Here is a 13,405-nt window from a genome sequence, read left to right as displayed (position 1 = left end):
TCAAAAGTAGAAAAATTGTTAGTACATGTTCTGCTGAAAACTTACAGTAACCTGATTGGAGCTCTATGTGGGAGAAAGGGGTGAAATTGGAGTCAAGAGACTTGGGGACAAATTCCTGCTCTGAAACACCATGTGACCCTGGGCAACCATTTTGGCCTATTTGGGCTTTAGTTTCCCAACCTGTCAAATGGGAGTAACAGTACTTGAACTACATACCCCATTGGGGTGTTCTTAGGAAAGAGTTTTGTAAATCTTAAAGTAAAGTATCGATGTGTGTCCTAAATATCTGGCCTCTCATCTGTCTCCATCACTAGAGAAGTCTAGGGTCTGGATTCCCTATGTCTAACTGATGAACTCAGCTACTATTATCCCAATCTATGATTTCATGGGTCTCTCTCTCTGACCCAGTGCTTCAACGATATGTATGGACTTGGATCTTCTCTAGAGTTTGGTGGTCCTTGGAAATCCCCCACTGCTTTATGTGACTTCTGTAATGTGATTCAATAAGCATTTACTGAGTACCTACTCTATACTCACAGGGACGTTCACAAACTATGTAATGTAAAGCTGGGAGTTACTTTAAATATTATATAATTATAGGATCCTAAAACCATAGGTCTATAGCTGCAAGACAGCTTACAAATTATGGAGTCCAACCCTCTCACTTTACATATGAGGAAACTAAAGCCCAAAGGAAGCAATCCAACTTGCCAAAGGTCACAGAGTTTGTAAGTATCAAAACTGCCCTGGTCAGAGTACATCTGGAATATTGTGATTTTGGGCACTATGGTTCAGGAAAAATATTGACAAGCTAGAGAATGATGATGATAACAAATAGTATCTTTCATTCCCCCACACACATATACATATAGATTTTAACATACATATACATTTTAAGGTTTTCAAAATGCTTTACAAAAATTACAAAATACAAATACAAAAATTATTCCATTTTATGCTCACAATAATCCTTGGAGGTAGGTGCTATTATTCCCATCTTTCAGATAAGTAAGCTGAGGCAGATAGTGATTATGACACTTACTCAAGGTTACACAGCAAGTAAGTGTCTGAGGCAGGATTTGAACTCAGGTCTTCCTGCCTCTAGGCCTATAACTCTATCCACTAAGCTACCTGGCTGTTATACAAAAGGAGGATAATTATAATGATGAAGGCTCTCAAGTTCATACTATATGTGGATCAGATGAAGGAACCACAGATGCTTATCTTGTAAAAGAGAAGATTCAGGGTGGCATGGCAGCTCTCTTCTAGAATCCTAATGACTGTCCCAAAGAAGAGGAACCAAGACGGCAGAACTAGGAGCAATGAGGGGAAGTTGTTAAGAGGCAAATAAGATTGATGTCCAGAAAAAATTTATAAATAATGAGAGCTATCAAAAAATGGAATGGGCTTTGTGGGAGTCACCGGGTTCTCTCTCACTGAAGGTCCACAAGCAAAGGCTGGATAACCTATCATTAAAGAGAGGACAGTCAGAATTTTTTTTTCAGATAAGGGTTGCCTTAGATAGAGGATGAGGTCTCTTCCAACATTGTGAATTTGGGGATTCTGATCTAAGAATGCAAATCTGAGCCATCTTCTATGTTATTTTTACATCTAATAACAAAGTTTACAAAATTGAAATGTGCTGATGGAATGCATCCTCTTTATTAAAAAAAACCAGACCATCATATTACAGTTAGTAATCATGTATTAGCTCCTCACTCTCTTCCCCCCCAAGTAGAGAATTAAGTGTAAACAATTCAGAGAAGATCTTAACTGATGAAGTAATAAAATAGTGTTGAGAAAAATGAGAGATAGTTGGAGCATGATCCTATATGGAGGTTATAATACAAAACCTAAAGTAGTCTCAGTGTCTGGGGGGTAAACAAGAATTTTAATCCTTGATATGTGAACATGTGCCACACATATGGACAGCTAGGTAGTGCAGTGGATAGAGTGCTGGGCCTGAAGTCAGGGAGACTCATCTTTCTGAGTTCAAATCTGGTCTCAGACATTTATTAGTCACTTCACTGTTTGCCTCAGTTCTTTATCTGTAAGACAAGCTGGCAAAGGAAAGGGCAAATACTTCCAGTATATTTGCCAAGAAAACACCAAATGGGACAGTGAGGTGGCTCTGTAGATAAAGAGCCAGGCCCAGAGGGAGGACCTGAGTTCAATTTTGGTCTTAGACACTTCCTAGCTGTGTTACCCTGGGCAAGTCACTTAACCCTTTTGCCTATTGCTTGCCTTTCTGTCTTAGAATGACAATGGAAAATAAGGGTTTTATAAAAGAAAAAGAAAATCCCAACGGGTTCACAAACAATCAGATACAACTGAAACAAATGAAAACAACAATAAAAATGTATATTAGGTGAAATTATGAATTAGCCTAATGCTTTGCTGGAGTAATACTTAAGTGCTGCTTTAAAAGGCATGGGAAACAATCACATTAGGAAAGAAAGAAACTTTGTGGTGGAGCAGAGATCCTGGTCACCTTTGCTAAGTAACAAGTGATCCCACATAGGCAATTTCTATGGCATGTTAAAGTTTGCAAAGTGTTTCATCATAATTCTGTGAGATGGGTAGTGTAAGTATTATCATTCTTATTTAATGAACTAAAGAGATTGAAGATCCAGGAGATGAAGTGACTTGTTCAGGGAAACAAAGGTAGTAAACTAGGATTAAAAATATCTCTCCTAAATCCGGAGTTTTTTTCACTTTACTACACTGTTTCTCTTTGTAAGAATTTAAATTTAGGTTTTTATGCTAACATGAGAATTCTAAAGTAATATTGTGGTCAATGATTTAAAAATATTACAGCTTAAATCAAAATGACTTTTAGCAGCTTTATTTATAAAGAGGTGGAAAAAGTGAAAGTGGAAAAATGTAGATAAAGAGACAGAAAGTACTGCCTAACTACAAATACCCTAACTTTAATACTAATGTCTCCAGACCACAAATTCGAATCTGAAAGTGAATCTCACCAGAATCCAAAGAAACAGGAGATGCTGAAGAATCCTCTGAGAACCTTCAGTGCACATGAGGCTAAAACCACTAAGAATCTCACTAGAACCCACGCTAAAGGGAGTGTCCCACCCAAGTGTCAATGAGCAAGAGAGAGTCTCCTCACTAAAGAACCAAGGAAAGAATTCACTCCACTCACCACAAGCTGATGCAGGATACAGGGAAAGAGTCTCCTCCTCCAATCCAGCTCACTGATGCAGAGAGAATGACTGAATCCTTGAGCTGGCCTTTTAAAGCAATTTTCTGGAAGTCACTTCCTGATGCTCCCCCATTTTATGGGAACCAATCGCAGTCTTTCGATTTGCCTAGCACTACCGAAGGGAGTGGGTAGTGACCTTTGGATGTGTGTGCTTACTCTAGTAAGTGACTTGTGAACTCTCATACTTAGTGACTGGTAAGGTACTAAGTAGGGGTACTTGAGATTTTGATTGATTAACTTAAAAGTCACTGATTGATAGACAAAGAGAGTTTGATTCACTCTTCACATCTTGTAGATTAGAATTAGAAAGGACATAGTCCTTTTTCCAGATGATGAAACAGAGGTTCAGAGAAGTTAATCAACTAGTCAATTAACAATAATTAATTAAATGCTCCCTATGTGTCAGGCACTTTGCTTGGGCCTGGGCATACAAAGATAAAAATGAAGAAGTCCCTGGCCTCGAGGACACAACATCCTGTCTGGTGAGACAGCATACATGTATATTGGTATAGAAAGAGCATGGACAAAATGAATACAGGATAGTTTGGGAAGGGACGGTGCTAGCAGGGGAGAGTGAAACCTAAAAATGTTTCATGTAAAAGATAGGGTTTGAGTTGAATCTTAAAGTAATTAAGAGATTCAAGATGGGGAAACAAATTACAGGCCTAGAAGATAGCTAGTGCAAAGGTATGAAGATGGAAGATAGTGTCACAAGTGAGCAGGTGAGTCACAGCAAAAAGGTCAGTTTCAGGAGATCATAGATTGTGGGAAGGGGGATAATATATAATGGAGTTGGAAAAGTAAGCTGGGGCCAGAATATGAAGCATTTTAATTCCCAGATCCTAGAGATAATAGGGAGCCACTAGAGTGTAAAAGAGTGTATAGGAGAGCAACACGATCAGACCTGTGCTCTAGGAAAATCATTTTGGCAGTTGTATGGAGGATGGATTGGAGTGGGAAGATACTTGAGGAAAGGAGACCAATTAGGAGACTATTGCAATAGTCCCTGGGAGAGAGCCTGAATTAAGATAGCAGCTGCATATGGAATGAGAAGGAGTTGATTATGAAAGATATTGTGGAGGCAGGAATGACAAGACTAACATTATATCACAGAGCTATTAAATAGAAGACTTGGAATTTTAGCCCCAGGGCTCTTTATTAATAGGGTCCAAGGCTCTTTCTAATATAGGAGGCTTTGGGGGAGTCTAAGGAGGCCCAAATAGAGCAGACTAAGGGGATAATAGAAGCTGATGGGACCAAGACCTGATTTCTGGTTGGCAAGACAGGTGTAAGTAAATGGAGAAGTTTCAAAGCTAGAAAAATCATACATCGTTATATTGCATAATGATATTAAACACAGTAATATTATATGTCAAAGATGATAATATAGCAGTGAGATTCCTTTTTTCCCTCTTTCTGGGCTGTCATATGGAAGCAGAATTAAATATTCTATTTGGTTCAGAAAAAGAACTAGGACCAATGAATAAAAGTGATATAGAGGCAGATTTCAGTTAAATAGAAAGATCGTTTAGAGCAGCTCAAAAGAAGAATAGGCTAAATAAAAAAAAACTAGTTGATTGATTGACTGGATTCTTTTGTGAGGTACTACAGTACATCTCTTGAGGCTGTCAAGGAGCAGTCTGATGACCTTGTTAAGAGTACTATTATTTTTAGACAAGAGTCTATCTTAGAATCAATACTGAATATTGGTTCCAAGGCAGAAGAGCTACAAGGGCTAGGCCAAGGGTCCCCAAACTTTTTACACAGGGGGCCAGTTCACTGTCCCTCAGACCATTGGAGAATAAAAACCTAACCCTTACCCTAACCCTAACCCTAACAGGCAATAGTATACACAATGCAGAATCCCAACCCCAAGGTCTTCCATTGTACAGCCACATAATCCTTTGTGTAGCATCTCCTTCTAAAGCACCATTCAAAGGATTATGTCACCAGAAGTAGTACTGAGTGTGAGCAAGGCCACCCTTGTGCTGTAGTTTGGGGACCCCTGGGCTAGGAAACTGGAGTAAGTCGACTTACCCAGGGTCATACAACTAGGAAGTGTCTCAGACTAGTTTTGAGCCCAGAATCTCCCATCTCCAGGCCTGGCTCTCTATCCACTGGGCCACCTAGCTGCGCTTGGGATAGGCATATTATTGAGGGGATTCTAATTCAAAGGACTAAATGACCTCTGGGATAGATTCTACCTTTGAGAGTCAATCAACAACAAAGGACCTGAAGCAGGATGGGATGGAAAGAATGACACACTTAAACCTTTTCTCAGTTAGGAGTTAGAAAACCCCAAGGCTTAAATTCTGGCTCTGAATAGGTCATTTAACATCTCCCACATCTCAGTTTCTTTCCCTATTAATGAGGGGGTTGGTCTCAATTCTTGCTAAAATCTCTGCCAGCTCTAAATCCTCTGATCCTATGAGACAGATAATCAAAACCCTACTTTCTACAGCACTTTCTGACCTACAAAATGTCTTCTTCACAGCAACACTCCAAAGTAAGTGATACAGCCTCCGTTTTACAGAGGAGGAAATGTAGAGGATTTATCCAAGGTCATGTAGCTTATAAATTACAAAGCTAAGTCAAACTCAGTCGTCTTTTAAGACCAGTGTTTTTTCTACTCCAAAATGTAATTTTTGTTTCTTGTACTAATACCTTATGTTTCCTTCACAGAAAAGCTCCACTGGTACACACTGCTCTATACATTCTTCCTCTGTTGTCAGGAGAGCGTTCTCTTGTGTCTATATTGGAATACTTTAGGTTTTCATTTTTATACCACTTGTAGCATAGGAAGCTACTAATATACCGCAGAGGCCTGTGATAGCAGTACTGCTTATTATGACTTTTTTCTTAATGCTTCCTTCAAGGATGATGGGCAGCTAGGTCATATAGTAGACAGGGCACTAGGCTTGGAATCAGGAATACTCATCTTCATGAGTTCAAATCTGGCCTCAGACACTTAGTGCTATGTGATCCTGGGAAAGTCACTTAACCGTTGTTTGCCTCGGTTTCCTCATCTGTAAAATGACCTGGAGAAAGAGATGGCAAACCACTCCAATATTGGATATGAAGTGTTCGACATGACTAAACAGTAACAAATCAGGGATGATATATGAAGCTCTAAGGAGATGCACTGAAGCTTTGGGTGATGTTTTATCAATAAATCTCATCTGGGTTGTGGTTTGCCAACCTCTGCTTATCTTCTATAGTTATCTTTCTTGATCTCTGCGTGGTATCTGACACTCTTGGCTACTCTTCCCTCCTATGATATTGCTCTCTCCTGGTTCTTCTTCTGTCTGTCTGACTGGTCTTTCTCTGTTTCCTTTGCTGGCTCAGTATTCATGTCATGCTCCCTAACTGTGGATGTCCCCCAAGGCTCTGTCTTGAGTTCTCAGGTCCTATTGATTTACTTAATATCTCTACCCAGATGACTTCCTGATCAAGCCCTAGTTCTCTTCTGAGCCCCAGTTCTGAGCCAGTGACCTACTACACACATTAAACTGGATGTCATTGTAAAACCCAGTAGAATTGTACGTCAGCTCCAGGAGGGGTTTGGGGGAGGGGAGGGAAAGAACATGAATCTTGTAACCATGGAAAAATATTCTAAATTAACTAATTAAATAAAATTTTCCAAAAGAAGAAACACATGCAGAAAAAAATAAACTGGATGTCACACAGGCATTTTGACTCGACATATTCAAAACATGTTCTCATTTTCCATACCTCACCCCCTCCCTCACACTTTCCCCCTCCCTTCTTCCAAATGTCCTATTTCTGTGGAGGGCACCACTGTCCTTCCAGATCTAGTTTTGCAATTCAGTGTTAACACTTGATCCTTACTCTCCACTGCCTCATATACCCCATAAGTTGCCAAATCTTGTTTCTACCTCCATGACATCTTGTATATGACCCCTTTTTTCTACTCACACAGTCGCCACCTTAGTTCAGGCCTTTATAACCTTTCACCTGAACTGTTTACAACAGCCTCCTAACTAGAAACCCTGCCTCAAGGCTTTTGCCTTTTCAATCCATCCTTCATGTACAGCATTCCTAAAGTTATTCCCCCACTCCCACCCATCCAGTTAACTCCAGTGACTTCCTCCTACTCCTAGGATCAAATAGAAACTTCTCTTTTTTTGGCATTTAGAGCTCTTCATCCCTGGCCTTATCTAGCCTACTAACCTTACACTTCAGATTTACATTCTGAGCTCTATGACCTAACCATATCACCCTTCTTATTGCTCTACATGTCATATATATTATTTCTCCTGTCTAAGCATCTGCAGTGACTGTCCCCTTATGCCTGGAATGCTTTATCTCTTCCTCTTCCTCTCAGAATCAATGGCTTCTTTCAAGATTCAGCTCAAATGGCACTTTTCTACAGGTGGCCTTTCCTGCTCCCCCTCCTCTTTTCCCAAGAAACCCTTATTTTCCATCTTAGAATCAGTACTATATGTTGGATCTAAAGTAGGAGAGCATTAAGGGTAAAACAATGAGGGGTAAGTGACTTGCTCAGGCTCATACAGCTAGGAAGTTCTGAGAGCCTTATCTCTACTCAGGGCTCTCTATTCACTGATTCACCAAGCTGTCCCCCTTGTACCTGTTTTGCACTTATCTATATATGAGTCTATTGTCTCTCATGTTGTAATGTAACCCTTGTGGGCTGACTATTCATTTTTGTCATTGTATCTCCAGTGCCTAGCACAGTCCCTGGAACATAGTAAACACTTAGTAACTGCTTGTGTCTTGATTAATAATAAGCATGTGGAACATAAGTTCCCCAAATGGTTCATCAATGTGTCAAAAATGCTATACTTAATGTGTGTGGTGAAGAAAATGGGCATCAAATATATTCCCTTACCTCATCTGAAGAGCCATTTTCCACTCTGAATCTTCCAGCTCTTTGTATGGCTCCATCAGCATCACTAGAAATAAGCTAGGGAAAACAAAAGGATTAAAATTAGGCAGGCAGTTCCTGATTTCTGAAACTCCCTTTTGTCTTAACACATCTAAGAATCAAAATTCAAGAATGGGAGATAAAAGAACAGAGAGTGGAAGTTTTTAAGGTGAGTTCTACCAGCTAAACAGGCAAATATCCATTTTTTCTTAAAGATCCTTCAGGGAACATGATAAATTGTGGTAATATACAACAAAATATTTTCATTAAGTTTTGCTACTATGGGAAGAAATCATCATTTAATAGAAATATTAAAATGAGTCACATCAAAGAGCAGATAATGTCTAAAACAAAAAATGTGAAAGGTACAATGATAAAAGACTGAAATCCAAACCAAAGGTATTTTCATGGCACTATTTTCCTTGTAGCAATATATTTAATAGAATTTTCATCTAAATAAGTGGAAAGGCTTGGATGGTAAAAAAGAAATCAGCCTGCCACAAATTCAGGCTTTGAAAAGGAAAGCCAAATGTCCAGTAACTGGCTGGCATGAAATCAGAACTCTAGTAGTATTATTAGAAAGCCATATTGAGTTATTTAGTTTAAGATGACTTAAGAAAATTCCTTTCCAAATTAGGCAGATTGTATTTTAGCTCTAGGTACAGTCTCTGATTACACATAATCTTCAAGGCAACACTATGATTTAATTCTGGAGGATAGGGGAGTGAGGAAGGAAAATGTGGTTTGGCAAATATATATTGATCATTAACTTTAAACTGCTGATTCAAGATTTGTCATCTTTCCTCTTCCTCAGTTTCTAAATAACAAGCCTGGAAATTCACATGGCCCTCCTCTCCTATTTTTTCCCCCTTCCAATTTAGATTCTGCAATAGGCTTTGTATCACACAAACTATGGCTAAGAAGAAAAAATAAAAGCTTGAAAATTCTTTTCCAGAATGGGGAAAAAAGGGTTTATAAATTTTAATTGTTGAATTCATTGTTTCAAACAAGGAAACTACTGATATATTGCTTTATTTTTCAAAAAAATATTTTCTAGAGAACTATGCTATAGGAAACTTTTCTCTACATAGGAAGGACTATATCTATAATTTCATTTGTATAGAGAACTCCTAATAAAGATATTTCCTCTACCTTTGAAAGTCATGACTTTCTTGGTAACTTCTAATCTTAGAGAGATGCCTAGAGCATTGAGTAGTTAAGTGACCTGCCCAGAGTTACAGAGCCAGTATGGGTCAGGAGTGAGACTCGAACTCAGGTTCTCCTGGCTCCCAGCCCAACTGTATTCACTCACTACACTGCACTGCCTCTACATATACTTAGCAATATCATCCACTCCCAGCTTTAACTACCACTTTTATGGATAACTTTCAAATCCTTATGGTTAGCATGTTTTCCTCAGTTTCTTTAATTGTATATTGTTTCCCAAGCAATTCAAACTCAAAATGTCTAAAACCAAACTTATCAACCTTTTCTCAAAACTATAACCTTTCTTATGTTGCTTATTTCTGTAAATGGGGCAAGCCACTTAGGTTTTTAATTTGGTTATATTTTATTTTCTTCCTTTCCCTTTCCCTAGCTCTGACTTTTTCCTGGGTTCTATTGAATCTTCCTTCAAAATATCTCTGGAATTTCCCTTTTTTCTTTCTATTCACCCTGTTAGAACCTAGATTCTCATTTCATCATGACTGGATACTTTAGAGCAGGCTTCTAATTGGTGTTCCCTTCTCTAATCTAGCATAAATCGTTTGTTAGATTAATTTTCCTAAAACAACACTTTTATTTGCCATATTTTCCATCAAAAACCTTGAAAAGCTTACCTATTGCTTAAAAGATTTGGTCAAAACTCTTGACTGCAGAATTCAAGGCCCTTCACAATTCAGCCCTTATCTACATCTTCAAATAACTACTTCTCTAAGCTAACCACTCAATAAAGTCTAACTCACTAGTTTACTTATTGTTACCCAAATATGCCATGTTCATCTTTGACTCTGCATCTTTGTGTGTGATAGCTCTTACCCCGGAATGTCCTCTCCTTTCATTTCTCCTTACCTGTATCCAATCTGTCCTGTAAGGCCCAGTTCAACTTTTAGTTCCTCTGTGACACTTTTCTTGGCCTCTTCAGCCTTTAAAGAACTCTGGTCCTTTCCATTCTTATAGTATTAATTGCCAAATTAAGCGATATAGAAAAATATGCTATCTTGTACTGTTATTTGTCTATTTATGTATCATGTATCTTATCTCTTTAACTAGCCAAAGCTTCTTAGGGCAAATACCATTATTTCATATGTCTTTATCTCCCATACTGCATAGCATAATGCTTTGAATAAAACAGTCAATAAACGTTAGGTTATAATGACATGAAACAAAAGAAGCATCAGAACTATAAACATACTTTGGGCAGAGCTGACTGTGCCTGTCTTTGGTTGCTAATTTCAATTCAATGCTGAGGGATTTGGAGTGTGTGAGAAAGAAGCATTTTCCTATAATAAAAGGCTGGGATAAAACCAGGGTTGGATTAAATAGTGGTATGTAATAGTTAAATATTCGTGAGAAAACTGCCAAACTCTACCTAAGTGTTTGTTGAACATTTCCTCTAATTATAGGAATTTAGTGCTGGAAGGGAATTCAGAATTAATCCAAGCCAGATAAGGAAATTGACAAACAGAGAAGGGGAGGGGCTTACTTCATATCAGAGGGGAGTAAAAGGTGGAGTCAGGATTCAAATTCAAGTCTTAACTCCAGATCCACAGTGTTTTCCCACTACACCATTTTGCCTTATGTCATATCATTCTGGTTCCTCCTTTCAAGAAGGGAAGGGGAAAAGCATTTGTTAAGTACCTACTATATGCCAGGAACTGTGCTAAGTAAGCACTTCAAAATATTATCTCATTTGATCCTCATAACAACCCTTCAAGGCAGGCGCTATTATGCCTCATTTTGCAGGGGAAGAAACTGAGGCTGACCTGCCTGGTATTTTAAAATGCTCCTGGGCCTAGATGTTTTGAATAGCGAGGTTGGTTTTCAAGGCAACATATGATCTAGCTGTAGAAGTGACTTTATTAATTTAATTTGATTTTTTAAAAGGACATTGAAAGGAAAATGGTCTTATTTAGATTTCTGACAAATGCATGTACTTTTAACATTCAGACTAAAACATCACTGCACATCTGATGACAATTTATACTCTAATTTTAGGGAAAGTACCAAAAAGGAAGTAAAGAGTTGCTATAAGTACTGAGTTTGCAAACCTAAACAATAAAAATACCAAAGGAAAAAGTTAGTCACCAAATTTCCATTTACTGATCTTCATTCATTCATATTAAATATTATGTGCTGAATGCCTATCATAGGCAACAAATAGAAGAGGCTACAATGGGGATGATATAGGAATACAAGAAAGAAACTGCCCTTGCCCTCCAGGAACTTTAAAATCTGGTAGAGGGTATAAGACAAGTACACAATCAAATGCTGGCTTTAACACAGAACTAAAGGAGAAACTTTCTAAAGGTATTCACCTGCAAGACAAAGAAGCTACCAATATTCTTCTAGTACAATATCAAAGAAACACACACTATATCAGAAAGATAAATACAATAAGCTAAACAGGTTTGAAATATAGTCAATCCTTATCACAAACTTGCAGGTGCTGTTATTCTTATAATGTTCAATTTTTCATTTTGGTTCACCAGAAACACCAGTCAGGCATAAATTACATATTAGCTGTGTTAACAAATGAGTGATGTATCAGTGCAGTGTCTGGGAGGTACAACTGTGTGTTAGCTAGGACTCCTGGAAAACTAGAAGATATTAGTTCTATAGTGGTCTAGTAAAGCTATTTGGACAAAAGGTCACTGACTTGTGAGGCATCTGATTATGAAAACTAAGTTGATGCTGGTTGCATCTTCAAAGAAAGACTAGAATCCTGGGCAGCTGCACAGAATTTCAGAGTTGGAAGGGACCTGTAGTCCAACCCTCTAATCCCTCTAAGAATCCCTCTAAGTTCAACGACTTTCCAATTATGAAGACCTCCAATGGGGGAGGGAGAACTTGCTACCTCCAAGACATCCCATTTCCCTTTCAAATGATCTAATTAATATGATTTTTTTCTTATATCATCCTAAACTTGTTTCTGTGCAGCTTTTACTCATTAATCTCATTTAAAATGAGGACCACCAAAGGTCCTAATAAAGTTAATAAACATTTATTAAGCACCTATTATGTGTCACACTGTGCAGTGTGCTAGAATAATACTATATGAACTAGCCATGTGAAAGGTCTATGGATTTCAATGCCATGTGGATGGTAGGTTGATTGTATTACTACAGACCACCCTATATGGATGGATAGCTTTCCAATGACATGTGTATTGTATTTGTATGTATTTGGGGTGAGGGGCCAAGTCTTAAATTTCATCAGTATAAGCTACACAGAATTTCAGATCAGCAGCTCATCAAAAACTTAAATTCTTGCGCGTCAGATATGGGAGGGGAGTGGGTGGAGGGGAGGGAAGGAACCATGTAACCATGGAAAATTATTCTAAATCATCTAATTAAATAAAATTTAAAAATAAAATAAAATAAAACTTAAATTCTTAGGAAGTTGACTGGTGTATTGAAAATATAAGCGAATGACCAATGGGCACACTGCTGAAATGTGTCAGAGGTGGGGCTGGAATAAAGTGTTTCCTGATTTCAAAGCTCATCCTCTTTCCACACTAATTCACACCCATTTCAAATCCCTAATAAATACATTTCAAGTTGTCTACTCAGAGTACCTATGGCTCAGTGGAAAGAAAGTCAGCTCTAGAAATGGAAGTTCTGTGTTCAAATTTGATCTCAGACACTTCCTAGCTATGTGACCCTAGGCAAGTCACTTAACCCCATTTGCCTACCCCTTGTTGCTCTTCTGACTTGGAACTGATAGAGTATTGATTCTAAGACAGAAGACAAGAGTTTAAAAAGAGAGAGAGAAAAGAAAGGAGCCTGCTCTTTCTTTTGCTACAAAAAATTTGTTGATAGCTTTTGTTTTTACATCACTGTACTTCCCAATATATCTTTCTCTCTACCCTCTGCTAGAGAGCAAAAACAAAAGAACAAAAATTTTTAAAAGGGGGAGAAGACACAATTTGGCAAAAATAGCAAACTTAAGTAAAGAAGCCCGACATTATATTTCATGTTTCATAAGATTCCCCACCTTTACAAAGATTATTGTTTGCCAACTGTGAAAACACATTTGGTTATGGCAAAATGTTATTTTAA

General features: G+C 38.1%; 1 protein-coding gene across 2 annotated transcripts in view; it reads right to left on the bottom strand.

The window, feature by feature from the left end:
* GARNL3 (GTPase activating Rap/RanGAP domain like 3) overlaps positions 1-13,405 on the bottom strand; it is a 221,895-nt gene that overhangs the window by 184,552 nt on the left and 23,938 nt on the right. For both annotated transcript variants that reach the window (XM_007474670.3, XM_007474671.3), the window contains exon 3: positions 8,091-8,165. In XM_007474670.3, coding sequence (XP_007474732.2) covers positions 8,091-8,165 — 75 coding nt within the window. The remainder of the gene's footprint in view (positions 1-8,090; positions 8,166-13,405) is intronic.

Source organism: Monodelphis domestica, chromosome 1, assembly GCF_027887165.1.
Source record: "Monodelphis domestica isolate mMonDom1 chromosome 1, mMonDom1.pri, whole genome shotgun sequence".
In the NCBI taxonomy this organism is placed as follows: domain Eukaryota; kingdom Metazoa; phylum Chordata; class Mammalia; order Didelphimorphia; family Didelphidae; genus Monodelphis; species Monodelphis domestica.
The sequence above is the reverse complement of the archived record's forward strand: the minus strand, read 5'-3'. Positions and strand labels throughout refer to the sequence as shown.